The sequence below is a fragment of the Thermobia domestica genome, chromosome 5 (assembly GCF_964235325.1).
Source record: "Thermobia domestica chromosome 5, izTheDome1.hap1.1, whole genome shotgun sequence".
Classification (NCBI taxonomy): Eukaryota; Metazoa; Arthropoda; class Insecta; order Zygentoma; family Lepismatidae; genus Thermobia; species Thermobia domestica.
In genome coordinates this window covers 311,161,789-311,180,739 of record NC_137458.1, presented here as the reverse complement: position 1 = coordinate 311,180,739, position 18,951 = coordinate 311,161,789, and the positions used below count along the sequence as shown (strand labels likewise).

At 38.6% G+C, this 18,951-nt stretch overlaps 1 protein-coding gene across 1 annotated transcript in view; it reads left to right on the top strand.

Annotated features, from left to right (window-relative positions):
- The window catches only part of LOC145686782 (sperm-tail PG-rich repeat-containing protein 2-like), a 279,330-nt gene that overhangs the window by 187,361 nt on the left and 73,018 nt on the right, over positions 1-18,951 (top strand). Inside the window, exon 11 of the mRNA XM_081760440.1 lies at positions 17,018-17,180. Coding sequence (XP_081616566.1) covers positions 17,018-17,180 — 163 coding nt within the window. The remainder of the gene's footprint in view (positions 1-17,017; positions 17,181-18,951) is intronic.

Here is an 18,951-nt window from a genome sequence, read left to right as displayed (position 1 = left end):
GAGTTATAGTAGTTTACGATTGAATTTCGGATATATGAAGGTTCATAAATATGCAAATTACTAGTATGGGCCGCTAAAATTAGTACAATACACATTGGGTCGTGGAAAACTTTGCGCTTGAATCAATTTTACACGAGTCCTAGAGACCTGCACGGGCCGAATTTTTCGGCCCGAGCCCAATCCAGCCCGAACGTACCTAGGCCCGGCCCAGCCCGGGCCCGAAAAGTTTAGAAGATTTTCGGCCCGAACCCGGCCCGACCCGATAAGTTTTTTAAAATTCTTGGCCCAAGCCCGGCCCGGGCCCGATAAATTTTAAAAGTTTTTGGCCCGACCCCGGCCCGATATTTTTTTTTAAAAATTAGCTCGAGCCCCAATCTTTCTCAAAATTTAGTACTAAGTTTGACCTAACCTCAGAAACCTTTTCTAAACTCTGGTTTACAACCTGACGCTTGCCTCCCGAATGGTACCATTGCCTCCTTGAACTTTGCCTGTCATCGAGAGAACAAAAACTCCATTCCCTGTAACAAAAATCTAACTTAATTGATTTTTAGCATGAAGTGAAGATGGCAATATTGTTTAGCGACAGGCAAAGCATTCCCACCCCTTCTTGTTATATTTTGAGTTCAGTGAAGGTCAAGGTCAGAGCTCAATTTACCGCATAATACCTGCAATCCTCTATAGTAAAAGTGGAGCAGCTAAGCAACACAAACTGTAAATAGCTATTGCATTCTTTGTAACATTTTACACGGACACACTTCTTCAACGTTTGGCTTTATTCCAATTATCGTTTAACGAAAGTCAATAATTATTAAAGAATTGCAATTGATCGGCCCCAGCCCAGCCCGACCTGAAGAGAAATCAGTGTCGGCCAGCCCAAGCCCGGCCCGACCCAAAGAAATAACAGTGTCGGCCCGCCCAAGCCCGGCCCGGCCCAAAGAAATAATAGAGTCGGCCCGCCCAAGCCCGGTCCGTGCAGGTCTCTAACGAGTCCCGAGGGGACACTTCAAGAGTGTACATACCTTGTAAGTGGTACGCAGCGAAAATGCAAGCTAGAACTTCTATACAGTACCACTTCCCAAGCGTTCCAAGATCCTCCGAAACGCGTCTTTGCTCTCAGTTCAGGTTCAGGGTACTCCAATTATCCAAACCAGAACAGCCACGTATCTTGGAGTCATTAACCACACTCACTTCATCTGGAAAGCATATCTAAATCACTTTGCTGCCAAAGCCTGAATTTCCTGAAGCGCCTCAAAGTCACGACTCGGAAAATGGCCATAATCGTTAATACACACAGTGTTTATATGTTTGATTCTCACTTATTACTTTCCCATCTGAACCCTCGAGCGGCATGGTTTCTGCATAATCCATCGTATTCAGCTCCAAGTTGTACCCAACATGTCTATAAATTCATTAAGTTCCATAACATTATATACTGCTGTGTATGAAAATTGAAACACCCAGAAAGACCTAGCTAGAACACCGAAATTTATTTTTTTTTAAAATGAATTGAAACCTTTGAGCTTTACGTCCCACTGTTATGCCGGCTAGGCTAAAGCAGACGGTGATGATGAGAAATGAATCAAATGGTGGAATGAAGGAAGTGGGAGGAAACGGGAGAACCCCGAGGAAACCCACACACACGGTGTTTGTTCACCACAAAGTTCACTTGGCCCGGGCTGGGATCGAACCAGGGACCTCATGCATCAGAGGTAAAAGCTCTACCACTGAGCCACCGCGAAAGGAAGGAAGGATTTTAGATTTCTGGGCTTTCGGCACCTAAGGCCATTTAGCCCGCCACGTTTGAGGGATGATGTCCCTCGGCGAGCACACTTTCCGAGGAAAAGGAAGGAAGAAAGGATGGGGGAATGACGGAAGCGACCTGGGACCTATAAGTTAGATACCACCCCGGCATTTGCCTGGTGTGAATGAGGAAAACCCAGGAAAACCTCATTCAGGGGGCTGGTCTGAAAAAGCGTTTTACACTTTTTTGACCGAGTGCCCCCACCGGGAATCAAACTCGGGACTACTTGAGTCACCGCGGCCCCACCGAAATTTATTAGAGTTTAGGTACATGACAAGACACAAATGATTAGAATTACAGAAATATACATCACTGTGACCTTGAAAAATCAGTATGGTGTGAGTCCACCACTTGCTGAGATCAGCACCCCTAGACATCATGGTATGAAATCAAGAAGGTGTCATATCCCAGACATGGTCGGTGGACAACATGTCAGGCGACCGAGGAGGTCGGGGAATTAGTGATACCTGGCATTTTGCAAAGAAAACTTGCACATTCCTCGCTACATCTGACTAGGCATTGTCCTGCTGAAACATGGCATCTACAAAGAGAAGGCGTAACTTTCTACGGCCCACCCATCTTAGGATGGGACTGAAAGTGCACTTAGTGAACAACGAGCCGAAGGCTTGGAGTATAACAACTAATGTTTAAAATCTATAATCAAATTAAAATTACTATTTTTCCAGCTTACCTATAAACGGAGATAAAAAAAATATATTCGTATCGTTCGGACTGATGATAAAGGTAACCAAGGAAGTTCTATCGCTTTTTCACCCACCACCTTCGAACATCGATATGTCACCTAAGACGTACCTAGAAGATCAAAAATATTCCCCATCAGTAACAACTACCCTCTGCCAAGGTTCTGGAAAGCCATGGATTCCATCGCGGTAGAACTTGGCGTGCCGTGAAGCGAAGAGGGTATCAAGTGCATTTTGCACCTCTACTAGGAATTTGAACTGACGTCCTCGAAGGTGATTGTCCAAGGAATGGGACAGGTAATAATCGGACGGGGCAATGTCCGGCAAGTATGCGCATGCAATAGAATTTCGCAGGTGTAGAATGGTGTCCGGAGTCATCATAGCCACGTGGGGTTTACTGTTGTCTTATAACATGAAGATCTTTGTGATTCAGAAGTGCTGGCTCCAAACTTTCGATTTTTTCTTGAACACGACTCAACTGCGGGTACAGTTACATGGATGCTCTGACCAGTTGGTAGCAGTTCCCGATACACGATACAGTAAGCAGTCCAATAAACATACAAAAGGACATTCTTCTGGCGCAGTGCTGGTTTCGGCTGTTTGGAACCGATTCATGGGATTCTAACCAATGGTGATGGCGCCGTGGAGCTTCGTACAGGACCCACTTTTCATCACATGTCAACACCCTATCAAGAAATGGCTCCTTCCTCAGACGAGACAGCAAAGAAACACAGGTGTCTACTCGCGTTGCTTTCTGGCCCGGTATCAAATCATGTGAGACCCATCGATCCAACTTGTAGTACTTCCCAAGTTGATGGACGTGCTTGTCGAATGGTTTTTCCACTCACACTGAATTGTAGTCCCAGTTCCTCACATATCTGGTCACTCTTCGCCTCAATTGCTGCCTGAAGATCTTCATTTTGTACATGTGTTGGTCTTCAGGCACGTAATGCCTCTTCAAGTGTTTCGTCACCATCCTTAAGCTTGTTAAACACCGCCTCACTGTCCGCGTAGTCACAACCCGCACCAAAGGCCTGGCAAATCTTCCGCTTCGTTGGAGAGGCGTCTAACCCCAGTTAGAACTGGCACAGTATACACGCTGTTATGATGCTCTGTGGAAGTCCCATGTTCACTCTGTCCTTATGCGGAGCAAAGGCGGAGTAACACGGAGTAACTGAACTGTCACAACCAGGTAAGGTAGTATGTTGGATATATCCACACCAACAACTGACGTTCGCCTTATCTCCATTCGCATTCAACTCACTATGTGAGGGCCAATTGAATACAGACCTCCACAAAACGAGACAGAATTTTCTTGGTTACCTTTATAAGTGTGATTGGCCAATGATGCTTTACTCCCACATTCTCGCACGTGTAGTAGCGAATGAAATACTTGCATTTTAGCAATTTACGTCCTTCACGTGCAGAATACTCGCAGCACTCGCTAAAACAGGATTCACGTTACCTGTCTTTCTGACTTTAAAACCAGAACACGGCTGTACAGATGAATTGGCACCAAAATCAATTCGCATGCTTAAATTTGTGTATTTCTATAATACTCGATTGCAATACATTACATAATCTGTATTATATTTTAAGTATTGATAATAATATTCAGTGGCGGATCTAAAAGGTAAAAACTGGTGAGGCCAACCAGAATCCAGACTATGATAAGTATAGCCTATCATGAGTTTACGCAGATCGCTTTATATCTTTTTTCATGTATATTTCACGACTTAGCTGTTGTTTGAGCAGTTAATTAATGCCACCTGGTGAAGCTAGTCAAAGAGAAGTTGCTCTGCCGTATGAATGTATCTCCAACATTATTAAAAGGAAAAAAAAAAAAAAGAATTGTCTGAAGTTTTGAATCAGCCCATTAATTCAAAAGCTTTCTTTTCGTACTGTGAATAATTTGGCAAGGAACACGCAAAGAAGTGACAATTTCATGAATACTAGGAACATGAATATTAATTTTATTTGAATACTCTTTTCTTCCGATTACGAATAATATGCATCATTCAGCAAAACTTTGAAGCATAAAGAATAGTAAGAAATTGTAACAATTAATTTTGCCTCTCAAAGAGAAAGCACACATCTTTGTTCGTTTCTTGTCTTCATTTTCTTTTATTTTCCTACCAGCACATTGTGATATAACACGTAATCGTGATTCATTCAAGAATTTATTCGTCGAGTGCCTGAGTTTGCATATTGATTTTCAATTTTTCGTGGGTCCTCCAGAAGTCTCCAACTTAACTCTCTCCCAATTGATATTATAACTAGGTTGGCCGTTGATATTGTGGACTTCAAGTATTCTTTTATATATGACATAATAGAAAAACTGTAACTGAAAATATAATCTAATGTTCCAAAAAATTTCCAATAAAGAATAAAAGGCAACGCTTACCATAAAATTTCAAAAATATATAAATAATAACTTGAATTATTTTTATCAGTCAAAAAACTGGGGAGCCTTGGTCCCCTCGGCCCCAGACTAGATCCGCCACTTATAATGTTGTAGTTTTACATGGTCATTTTATAGTAAAAGTAATAGTTAAAAAGTAGTAAACTATTTATGCGGAGGAATACAAATGTAAGTAGTCCAACAATAAATCAACATGTTTCTATTGTGCTGCCAAAATGTCTTGAGCCGTGGCAAAAATGCAAACTAACGCTCACACCCGCACACACCCACGCGTTGAGCCAATAATGGTTCAGCTATTGCTAAGCGAGAGAAAGCGAATGGATTTCCTTCAGCCGATAGCAGCGCTTGCAACGGAAGACTAGGGATCAAGTCAGTATGGCATATCTATAGTTGTATATGGTTTTTGCTTATCGTGATTTAGAGGTAAGACTAATTGTACCTTAGGGCACTGCAAAAGTTGTTATTGTTATTGGGAGTCGCTTTAAATCGAAATACATTAGTTCTAAAACGAAAAAATAAATTGTTCTTTCAGTCTCGTCTCTTACTTTAGCGAAAAAAGATGTTTTCTATCCCCCTTCATATGTTTCTTACGTTTGCTTTTTAAACTTAATCTTCTCCATTTGCTGGTCTCAACCCCTGCCCTAATCTTTTTCTATTGCATTATTCGTGATGATCCGATGTATTTGGTGAGGTGGGAAAGGTGCTGAATAAAGAGAATATTGGGGAGGGGGTTTGAAAAAGAACGTACAGCAGGGGAAGTAGTAGTGAATGTTTGATGACAATAGTTCATAGGGAGATGGAAATAAAAGGGGGCGAAGAGGAAAGAATGAAACAGGGGTACGAAAATCTATCTCACCTACTTCTTGAACGTCACTCTCATCCAAAAAAGAAAAGAAAAAAAATCAGTTTGAGCAAACAAGAATTTAAATTTAAATGTCAGTTCCCCCCCATCTTAGAACATACGTATTTTGTGTAGCGTAACAAAAAGAAGAAGTGAAGCTAAAGTGAGGCTGGAGTGAGAATTGGCAACCTGAGTTTGACATGGGAAAGTGAAATTTTAAAATGAAAGAGTGGATTCAGGAGTGGAAATTGTAACATTATAGACATAAATATACCAAAATTTATAGAAAGCGTAGTATTCGTGATTGAAGTAAGAAAGCTTTTTATATTCCAATTATATTATAAAATGTAGATAGATCGTTGAATTTTATCGTAGTACTTTTCGGAATTGTACAATATTTAAATAATTAAATGTTGACTTTGTAATGAATGACTCAGTGGTAGAGCGCTTACCTCTGGTGCGTTAGTCCCTGGTTCGATCCTCGGAATTTAATTTCATTACATTAGTTTTGCAGTATCTAGAATTGTCTATTAGACAAGAGCTAAAGCTGTCTTGTCACAAAGATTCTGTGGCTGCGCGTAGCGTATAGCGGCGCAAATCTGTCTTCAACATTATGGGGAACAAGTAAGACAGTTTTCTTTTCTTTTCTTTCTTTCTTTTTCTTTTTCTTTCTTTTTTCTTTTTTTCTTTTTCTTTTTTTTGTTAAACGATGCTTAAAATATTTGTGAAGTTGAAAAACAATTCTGTGGAGGATAAGGGAGCAGATTTGTCTTCAACATTGGGAGGGGCAGGTTTGAGGCTTATTCTGGGGGGACAACGATTTCATCTCACTTTCCTTTGTGGCAATCGGACACAAATCATCACATTTTTTTTTTCCAAAAAGCACATTTCAAATCGGATTATTGAGGGTGACAGTCCCCCCAGTTCCAAGATTGAAGAAGACATGTCCCTCTCATCCCTCCAGAATTTGCGCCAGTGGTAGCGTAGTCACTAACACTCTAGTCTTTGGTACAAGCAGTCCCGGGTTCGTTTTCCGATGGGAATACTCGGTCGAAACAGTGTAAAAGATTTTTCAAATTCTAAGTGAGATTTTCGTGGATTTTCCTCATTCACACCATGGAAATGCCGGGAGGGTACCTAACATATAGGTCCTAGGCCGCTTCCTTCCTTCCCTTTCCTCTTAGAGTGTGATCACCGAGAGACGTCATTCCTCATACCTCACGAGGTAATATGGCCATAGATGCCGAAAGCCCAGAAATCTAATTTATAATCCTAATCCAAGTCATAAAGATTCTATCTTCTCACATCTTGTGGTGAGTATTAGTAGCATCCCTTTCGTGGTGTGTTTATTGGTCTCATCTCATGAATTCTCCGCGACAGAAATTTCCGGTACAATTCCTAGAAGGAGTACATAAAAATTTCTATTACAAGAGCGTATACTTCTGGTCTCCAGTCTTTCTTCGCAATCGGGAAAGAACTAATGGCGCCAATTTGTCTCAAATGTTCCTGAGTATCTTCAAATTTGACAGTTGCCTCAGATAACTCCTTTAACACTTTCTAGACGAGCGCCGGACTATATCCGTTATGGACGCTCAGTAGCCCAAACGATGTGTATAGCCCGCCTTGTGCTTTATATTTTAGATTGTGAATAAACTGGAAGCTATATTCTCAGCATGTCTTCTCTCCACATTTATTGAGATTACTGTGTTTAAACTTGTGCCGCTGAGGTAGTTCAAATACATTCTTTTCATACATGGAAAGCTTACTTGAACACGTATCGTGTTCTCGTTTATGCTGTTGCTGATGGAATCGAACTATTTATCATATATAGATGCTAATCAGATTTTGGAACATCTACATGAGGATTTCAGTTCTGATAATTTTCTTATAAAAAATGAAAGGAATTTCTTCACAAGTATTCCGGTTCTGATAATTTTCTAATAAATGGTGAAAAATCTATTGAATTTTAAATATATTTTGCATGAATTAGCTCTGTATTACAAATAATATTTTCTTAACTGTTAGGAATATACATGTCAATGTCACAAGACACGATCTGATGGTTAACAGGTTTATATATATATATATATATATATATATATATATATATATATATATATATATATATATATATATATATATATATATATATATACAGGGTGGTAAGAAACTATCTGAACAAACTTCGGGAGCTGAGTCCCGACTCCGAGACTAGCAAAAAGTCATCTAGAACTTTGGTCAGTGAAGGATAGTGTGACGACATGGATTGTCACAAATATGTAATGTGGATTTGGGTGATATATATATATATATATATATATATATATATATATATATATATATATATATATATATATATATATAGGTAACTTATCATTATGGATTTATTAGGAAGTAGATGGCGCCATCTTTTATTTTATGGAGACATACGACCTTATTCTCCCTTTACCTCTTCCATCCACCCTTTCTGGTCTCAAACAGATGTGTAATGATTTGAAAAAGTATATTCGAATATCTGGTACCAGCTGGTAATGTAAAATAACGAGGCCCTCGTGATCTAGAATCCGGATTGTGATTGGTTGGTTTCGAACCCGGAATGGAAGCCATGGATCAACTGACGTAGATCGTCAGTTGGTCACTGTTTAAGGTACGTAGTGTTTGTTCTTTACACTTTGTTAAATTAAATTATTGTTTTTGTGGAAAATGGTGAAAAATTTATCAGTGGAATTTCCGTGAGTATACTCAAATGTATTTGAAAAACGATTATTTAAGGATTGACATATTTAGACACGAGCAAGTGTATGATTTTGCTAATTAAAAATTTGACTACTTAAAGATGAGAAAATTGGAGGTTGCTATAGGCCATCTTGGAATGGCGCTTTTGACAAAAAATGTATTCTAGGCTGTTTTCCATCAGGAACTGTAGGGTTTTTATTATTATCCAATTGTTAATATTTTGTGTATTATTTTTTTTTTTTGATTTTTTTCTTTATTTATAATAAAATTGTTTATCCTTATTCATTTGAAATAGTAGGGTTGTCATTGCTAAGTAACTTCCTAAAATAACGGAAATATTTTTTTTTTTTGCTTGAGTTTTGTGTATTAAAAGTGAGAGTGATACATATCCATTATCTGGGTGCGCTACGCGGCCTTTTAATACAGTACCGGCGAAAACTCTCCCCACTTTTTTTCAGGATTATTTCCCTGGAGGGCAGGTCTGTAATTTGAAGGTTAGATATGTGTTCTTCTCTCATTCTTTCAAGTACGGATTTTGGCCCGGGGTGGTCATTGTGAAAGAAAAGGGATTAAGGGTGTTTCGTTACAATAGTTTCGGCAATATAAGGTGCCGAAATCGTGGGAATAATGAACTTCAGAGGGCTGTAATTCGAAAACAACGCAACGTAAAAAGTGAGGTATAGAACATGACACTCGAAGTCATACCTGCTCCATTGAAAAATGTATGTTTCAATTGGAGCGCAAGTGCTGAAGCATTTTTAAACACGGATATTTGGATAGTTCACATACCAGTGACTCAGTGATGTCTTAACCTGGCTACGATAGATCCCATAGTAGTGGAACTATGAACTTTTACAGTTTCACGTTTTCGGCACCCTGTAACTCCGAAACTATCCACTTTTGAGCACTGGTCCATATGAACTTTTTTTCTTATTTTGGTGTGAGGAATCTGTTCAGAAAATATTGTGCGACATTTTTGTAACACCCTATATATCTTTTGAAAGAGTATACTTTGTAGTTTTCAGAAATATCAAATTCTTTTGTACGAATTTTTAGAAAACACACAAATCTTTTTTTGTGCTGAGAGAAGCACTGTATTTTAAAGCCAGTCTGCAAGGAGTTCAAATTTAATAATGCTCTCCACTCGGAGTATATGAACCAGCGAACATGTTTGGTTCTACTATTAAATTTTTGACATTGGTAGAAATTGTTACTTTGTATGCCTTGTAAGTTAAATTTTTTGTTATGTACTTTCTTCCATATATAACATTTAGTTGCTCTACCCAAATTAGACAGTTAGTCCTCTCCAAAATTTAATAATTAGCACATCACCCAGAATTTTGGTATGAGTGCAACCAAAATTTGAATGGAGCAACTAATTTCAACATGTAAACTTTATAGATAACAGAACATGCCAAAGTTTAAATGTACTAACTCTATCAAAATTTAAGAGTAGGCTAACTCTCAAAGAGTGCGTCCAGGTTTAGCCCCAATTTCGTCTCCGCATGAATTTGCCCGAACGTGATTGCAATCGATAGCTTCCGATGCGTAGAACACGACTGTGAAGGAACCAGAGTGGTCAGATGCACCGTTCCTGAGAGATATCGCGTTCCAAAGGTGTGGGATACCACAAGATGGCGCCAGCATCGAAGTTGAGATCGACGTGGCACTTTAGTTTATGAAACTCAATCAGAAACATTCTGATCATCGGAAGCATTTTCAATGCGAAGAGAAACATTGGACCATCGATGACTGAGCACAACAACCTCATAATTGTGGCCGTAAGAGAAGTATCAAATAATGGTGGCCATGTGTGAAGAACATCCTACTGTACGTGCTCCAGACTCGCAACAATGAGCTTGATCAACGAGTTTAATGCGATACAGAGTTATACGTATCTGTGACCACTATAACGTGATAGCTGCATACTTTATACTTGTATAAATACCCTCGAGGCGTTAAGAGGCGATTTTGCAGCTGCACCTCGATACTGGTACCATCTCGTGACATCCCACACTTTGGAACGCGATTACGCAGGAACGGTACATCTGACCACTCTGGTTCCTTCAGAGTCGTGTTCTATGCATCGCTATCGCTTGTACTCAAGTTCATGGGGAGATGGAATTGGGGCTAAAGGCTAATGCTTTGTTGAACGCACTCTTTGGGTAAAATACCTATATTTTAAACACGAGAAAAAAAACTTACAAGCCATTGAAAGACCAATTTGTACTCATGTCAGATTTTTAAGCATGTTCATAGGATCATTCACGTCTAGAGCGGCAGTAAGGTGTGCATTAAGGAATTTTAAAAGTGGTACGTGATCCAAATGCCAAATTTGAAAATTTTCAAGGTAATTTAAGACAACCACTACAACTACTATAGGAGAGCCGGAATTCAAATCCGAAGGCTCGCTGCATTTTCGCCGACCCGAAGAGTTTCAATATTCGCGCACTACCCTGCATTTTTTTTCAAACGCTACTGTAACAAGCTGTTTTAAGTTGGTCATGTAAAATGTACAGAAAAATTTGAGCATGTCCTTAATTTGCCCATTTGATGTCGAGAACAAAACCCAACCAACCCCTGCGGAGCTTCTAACCCGTTCCTACTACTACTTTACTCCTCCTCCTCCTCCTTGTACACTACTACTACTACTACTACTACTACTATTACTACTATTTTACTATTATTATTATTATTATTACTTTTACTATTACTTTTATTACTCCTCCTCCTCCTCCTACTACTACTACTACTACTAATAATAATAATAATACCACTTATACTATGGATTTGTATAGTAAAACTCCAAGCTTATTTTAATGAAAAAAGTGTTATGAAAATTTAGAAAATATAAAAAATTATTTCCTTGGGCTGGGTTTGAACCCACGCCAAAAGTGATTTCCATTACTAGCACGTTCGGCTACGAGGGCCGACAGCAGCTGGTGTTTGCTTTCTACTATACGTATGTCATGTTTCTTGATGTCCTATCTATTTTGGCCAATAAGATCAGAGGATACTTGAAACGCTTTGGGATCCGCAAATATGCAGGCTGGCTGGCCTTGTTCATGATTTTTAGGATGTTGTTAATTTTTTTCCGGACAGATGTCAGGATGGTGGTGTACATTTAAATATATGTCTGATGCACTTATTTTCATATTTTTGTACAAGCGTTAATAATTATTAAATATTGCATTGTAAACTGGTCTCGGAGGGTGTATGCGTATATAGCTGCTATCATTGCTACCAATGAAATGACTCAAACATTCCTTAACATTCATGGACAATACCGCTAGAAATCCAGTGAAAAATGTGGTAATGTGAATACGTAACCCAAGAACCCCGCTTCTTTGAGAATTTTGCAAATTTGCATATTTTTAAGTAGCCTTACCGTTACTGAAGGAATTGTAACAAAATGAAAAGTATTATCTCTAGTACATAATCGTCCAAGTTATCCTCTTTACCTTGCAAAGTGAAATTAGTTGCTTTGGTTATTATCTCGATATCTTCGTAATACGAAAATAATGAAATCCAAACTACGGCTGCACTTTGCTAATAATCGTCTTAACGATGCACTCTCACAGTCTTTAAAATTTAATAACTTTTAATGCTAATCCTTTTTAAATTTCTGTCGATATCCTGCTTTTCTTCTTTCCAATTTTAATCACAACTAGCAAACCCACGCAAACCCTCCACCCACTAGCAAACCCACCAAGCGCAGGACACTAATGTTGTCTGAATGATTGAATATGATACAAAATTAAAAATATTTATGGTTAGTAAAGTAGTTTTAATAACAAGCTAATAAAATCTTTAATTAATAATTTCTCGATAAACAGTGTGACTTTTATTTTTTATATATATATATGTATCCGTTCCCCTCCCCTACATTATGCTGTCAAAGTAAAACGATGAAAACATTCCAGGTCCGAACCTTATTTATGTTGAAAGTTTGATCGAGATCGGTCGGGTGGTTTGAAAGCTATTAAGTTTTATTCATTGTCATATATTTACCCTCCTCCCCTCCCCTAAGTTCCACAATCAAAATGAAATAATTTTAAAAAAACTTCCCAGGTTCGAACTTCATCTATGTTGAAAATTTGCTCGAGATTGGTCGTTTGGCTCAAGAGTTATTAAGTTTTATTTATTTTTTTATAATTCTCCCCCCCCCATCCCCGAAGTTCTACCGTCAAAGTGAATAGCTAAAAACACTCCCAGGCCAGAACTGCATCTACGTCAAAAATTTGATCGAGATCGGTCGGGTGGTTCAAGAGATTAAGAGTCACACACATAGTCACTTTCAATTTGAATCTCAAGTTTTTTGTTCGCAGACACCGCTATTAACTTATAGATTCGAGATTTTAAAATGTCTCGTATTTCCCACCCTGGATTACAAGGTATGTTCAATACAAAATGAAATAATGGATGAACTGATCAAACATTTCCCAAATGATGATCTACGACTGGTGCTTGAAAGATAGCCAAACAAGTGGCACGCGACGGTAATATACACTTGAAAAGAAAACTCCATACAACTCCACATCAACAAAACCTTGGAATGAACAGTGAATACTTAGTTTGACTTTCTTTCAACCGATGGCAATAATAATAATACCTCCAACTGTGATGAATTTTTATGTAGTCAATGTCAGGTAATCTTCGATGCATGCGCCCGTCACATCCATGTGTTTTCTTCTTATAACTTACTTTGTAAGAAGCTTTGCATGTGACGTGTACGAAAATGAAATGCAACTGACGTCAAAGGGTGCACATTGTCTCAAGAAAACAAAGAACAAACACCAGGTTTGGCAATTCTTTCCTGTTGACTTAGTCGTAGAAAATAGGAAGCTACAACTCTTTCCTGTAGAATACACACAAATGATTAATTAATATTCAAATTTATACCTAGTGTTCCCCACCAGACAAGACGAAACGAAATTTTCCAGTCTTGCCTCGATTCTCAAAATGCTTTTTTAGTCTACTTTTGGAACTTATATTTTATCTCGTTCTGTAAATTTATGAACAAAAATTTATACACTGAATATTTTTCTTAATTTCATCTAGAAGTTATCTGAATCCGTCCTCGTAACGAGAGGTCCATGAAAGATGTGATATAGGCTAACAACATTTAAACCATATTTATTATCGGAGTATATTGTGTAATGACTTGTTTCTTTAAGTATTAAATAAATCTTCTTCATTATTTTCGTAGAACTACTTTATCAACTTGCAGTTTTTATACTACGAACCATGTGACAATAAAAAAGTGTTTGAGATTTAAGATGTAAGTGAGCTACACTTTCACTATTTGCCCATTAATATTCCACTAGTGAACTAGTTGCCCACTAATCTGCCCATTAATGAACTAGTGGCCTACTAGTCTCCCACTAGTAAACTAGTTGCCTACTAACCTTCTCATTACGGAACTACTTGATACTAATCTCCCACTAGTAAACTAGTCTACTAATCTCCCCATTATGGAGCTAGTTGGCTACTAATCTACCCACTAGTGAACTGGTTACCTACTAACCTTCTCATTATGGAACTAGTTGGTACTAACCTCCCACTAGTGAACTGGTTGCCTACTAACCATCTCATTATGGAACTAGTTGGTACTAATCTCCCAGTAGTGAACTAGTCTACTAATCTCCCCATTATGGAACTAGTTGGCTACTATTCTACCCACTAGTGAACTAGTTGGCTACTATTCTACCCACTAGTGACCTAGTTGTTTACTAATCTTCTTATTATGGAACTAATTGGCTACTAATCTTCCCATTATGGAACTAATTGGCTACTAATCCCCACTATTGAACTGGTTGCCTACTACCCTTCTCATTATGGAACTAGTTTCTACTAATCTCCCATTAGTAAACTAGTCTACTAACCTCCCCATTATGGAACTAATTGGCTACTAATCTCCCACTAGTGAACTAGTCTACTAATCTCCCCATTATGGAACTAATTGGCTACTAATCTCCCACTAGTGAAGTAGTTGGCTACTAAGCTACCACTAGTGACCTAGTTGTTTACTAACTTTCTCATTATGGAACTAGTTTGTACTTATCTACCCACTAGTGAACTAGTTGCCTATTAATATTCCCATTATGGAACCAGTTGGCTACTAATCTCCCCATTATGGAACTAATTGGCTACTAATCTCCCACTAGTGAACTGGTTGCCTAATTACCTTCTCATTATGGAACTAGTTGGTACTAATCTCCCACTAGTGAACTAGTCTACTAATCTCCTCATTATGGAACTAGTTGGCTACTAATCTACCCACTAGTGAACTAGTTGGCAACGAAGCTCCCACTAGTAACCTAGTTGTTTACTAACCTTCTCATTATGGAACTAGTTGGTACTAATCTACCCACTAGTGAACTAGTTGCCTACTAATATTCCCATTATGGAACCAGTTGGCTACTAATCTTCCCATTATGGAACTAATTGGTTACTAATCTCCCACTAGTGAACTGGTTACCTACTAACCTTCTCATTATGGAACTAGTTGGTACTAACCTCCCACTAGTGAACTGGTTGCCTACTAACCATCTCATTATGGAACTAGTTGGTACTAATCTCCCAGTAGTGAACTAGTCTACTAATCTCCCCATTATGGAACTAGTTGGCTACTAATCTACCCACTAGTGAACTAGTTGGCTACTATTCTACCCACTAGTGACCTAGTTGTTTACTAATCTTCTCATTATGGAACTAATTGGCTACTAATCTCCCCATTATGGAACTAATTGGCTACTAATCCCCACTAGTGAACTGGTTGCCTACTACCCTTTTCTTTATGGAACTAGTTTCTACTAATCTCCCACTAGTAAACTAGTCTACTAACCTCCCCATTATGGAACTAATTGGCTACTAATCTCCCACTAGTGAACTAGTCTACTAATCTCCCCATTATGGAACTAATTGGCTACTAATCTCCCACTAGTGAAGTAGTTGGCTACTAAGCTACCACTAGTGACCTAGTTGTTTACTAACTTTCTCATTATGGAACTAGTTTGTACTTATCTACCCACTAGTGAACTAGTTGCCTATTAATATTCCCATTATGGAACCAGTTGGCTACTAATCTCCCCATTATGGAACTAATTGGCTACTAATCTCCCACTAGTGAACTGGTTGCCTAATTACCTTCTCATTATGGAACTAGTTGGTACTAATCTCCCACTAGTGAACTAGTCTACTAATCTCCTCATTATGGAACTAGTTGCCTACTAATCTCCCCACTAATCAACTAGTTGCCCTTACGACACTAGAGAAATTTCTCGACTCGAAAAGAGACAAGAATTGTCACGCATCTTGTCTCGTCTAGAATTTCAAAATCTGCTTCTCTTCTCGACTCTCGTCTCCTTTTTGAGACGAGAAATACTTTGTATCGTAGACAACATTAATTATATAATTTCAACATTATTGACGAGTTATATATTGAGAAAACACACGGATATGATATTGTCCACAATAAACATACTTGGTCAGGGATTTAACCAGGGACCGCACATCCAGGGACCAGCCTCCCTTCTCCCCTAATGGTAACAACAATATAACAAGATAATAATTATAGGTTGTTCAATAAGTGTGACGCAATTTGATAGCTTAATAACGTTTAATGAAAATCAAGGAAAAAATAGAACAAAGTGCGGAATACTCATAAATTATCAGTTTCACAATAGAGTTTTAGGGAATCGACTAAATGGCTCTGAAAGTATGGAAGATAGAGAAATCGCGAATGAACGGGCATTGCCTTTTCTCAGAACTTCAGGAGAAATCGGGTGATATTCCAGCAGGAGGAGGCTCCTCCCCATTGGCGCATACATATACGCACTTTCCTGAATGATATAATGCCACACAACGGTGGATAAGGCGTACTGCTGGCCTCTAAGATGTACAGACATTACCTTTCGTGACTTTTCCTTGTGGGGACACGTACCTCACTAAAGCGTAAGAGAGGGCCTCAACAGCATTGAATTCTATTGATGTCAGTGCCTTAGTCTAAGTGGTTGGCGCCTGGATGTTATCAATATTTTTGTGGTGGACACACAGACCTATCATACTTACTTTACGGGAACTTCGCCACTTACTGGGTATTCTGCACTTCGTTCCAGTTTTTCTTTGGTTTTCTTTAAAAGTTATTGAGGTGTCCAATCTGATAATTCTTTTTGAAGCATCCTGTATATCAAATTTTGAAGAGAAAAGATACAGTAGTTCTTTTATAAATTGGTAAGTAAAACAGAAGACACTTTTATTAAAACTCAATAAATGCAGTTCTCAAAAGCCTCAGAATATTTTTATTAATTCTACATACCTAGTATATATACAGAAATCAGATATAGTAGCTAACGACTGTGTTCAAGTCCTAATATGTAGCATATGTAGTAATGTTTTCCCTATTTATGAACGCTTTATATACCTATGTAGATTCAACCTGAGGTAATACTCTTAATGTACTCTTGAATTTTCCTGGTAATTGTAATAGATAAATAATTACTTCTTTATTACAGCTATCACCTCCGCCCACAGCATACAACGTCGTTGATTCCTTTGAAAAATCGCAGACGAAAAGAAGCTACAACATCCCTTACATGGGGGGAATACCTCCTCCGAATCCTGCTCCATTTGGCGTTAGCGCTGCCAGATTTACAGGGAAGATAGCAGATATGCCCGGTATGTATACTAATAAGGCTCTAGGTCTTAAGCACATATCACTTAACATGCTACATTCCTTTTTTGCTCATTGACTGATTTAAAAAGAATAAATAAAAATCAATACAGAAGCATTCATGTAAACTTCGGATAATTTTTCCAATCAAATTATCAACGTCTATAGTAGCTACATATCAACTTGTTAGTTAGAGATGGAGGTTTCCTAGTGTCGTGATGCAAATAATTGTTCTCGGGATACCAGTAAGCTGACGTGCATTGTCTCCAGCGCTTCTCATCTTAAATTGTATTGTTATCATATTCAGGGTGAGAGACCGCGATAGCCTCACGTTAGAGCACTCACTTCTGATGCATGTAGTCCCTGGTTTGATTCCAGCTCTCGTCAACTAGGCTTTGTGGTGAACAAACACCATATCCATGGGTTTTCTCGGAAATCTCTATTTCATCATTTCGTTCCTTATTATCACCCCCGTCTTTCTTTTGTGTGCTATTTTGTTTATGTAATGTAGTGAACTTGTTTGATGCTTCATTTATAATTTCATGTTCGTATCGTACATGGAGTAAGAAAACTTTGTCTTAAAATGGGCCTCCCTCCAACGGCGGGAAGCTTCCCTGGGGGACAGTTGTCCCCTTGTCCCCCCAAAAGTTACGGCTCTGATACGGAACAAGTTTTGATAGTTGATCAGGAAGTGTTATTGCTTTTTAATTAGGGAAAACCTTTTGAGACTAAGTTGAATGCCACTCTTGCTGTTGGAAGACACAAATATATTTTGGAAGAAGGCAGCGACTCAACATGAACATTGAGCCCATCATGTCAACTTCAGACCACCAAGATACAATTTCTCTGCTTCGTTTCTTCACACTGTTCCAACAAAGTAAAAGGAAGTCTTTCAGTTTAACGTCCCATGATTATGCTTCAGATTCAGGAGCACAGATGATTAAGACAAGTCAAAGATGATGGGAGAATGGATGACAAGTAAATGGATGATAATGGTGGAATGAGAATGTGGGAGAGAACTAGATACTCCGAGAAAACACACAAACACTATGTTGTCCATCACAAACTTACTTGGCAGGGGATCGAACCAGGGGCCCAATGCACGAGAGGTAAGCGTTCTACCACCGAGCTACTGTGCCCCCCCCCCCACACACACACTGGCCCAGAAATAAGAATAATATATTTTCTCAAACCGTTCAGCAATGCACATATTACCTTATTGATATTCCAAGATCAGGCCATGTAAATGTCAAATTGTCATAATCATATAATGTCAATGTACTTTGTTATTATAGGGGAAAGGAAGGGAATGGCGATCAGTTGGGAATGGCGATCAGCCCACTTTGCACTCTTGCGTGACCCGAGGAGAAGTCAAACTAGTGCTGCCATCAAGCAAGGTAGCAAGGTTTCTTGTGTATTGTCGAGGAAGTTGTCAGAGAAGACTGAAGTCTACAGCGTGCTGAAACTTGTTTTTGTTGATTTTCTTATAAGGATCTGCATATTTCAACTCACGATACGTACAATTTTAAGTTGTAAGATCTTGAAGTTACTAAGATTCATAAAAAGTTATACTTACGTCTAATGCACGACACATAGTTATATTTCAAATAAACTACTTTTTACAGAATAACCAGCTCAATTTTCAAAATGGCGCAATGTTGGGAATGCCGATCAACGTGATCGGTTTACCATCATGGTGATCGCCACTCCTAACAAACATTGTAATACTTGCCAAAAATTATAAAAGAGGCTAGACCTAAGATAGGTAATACGCCT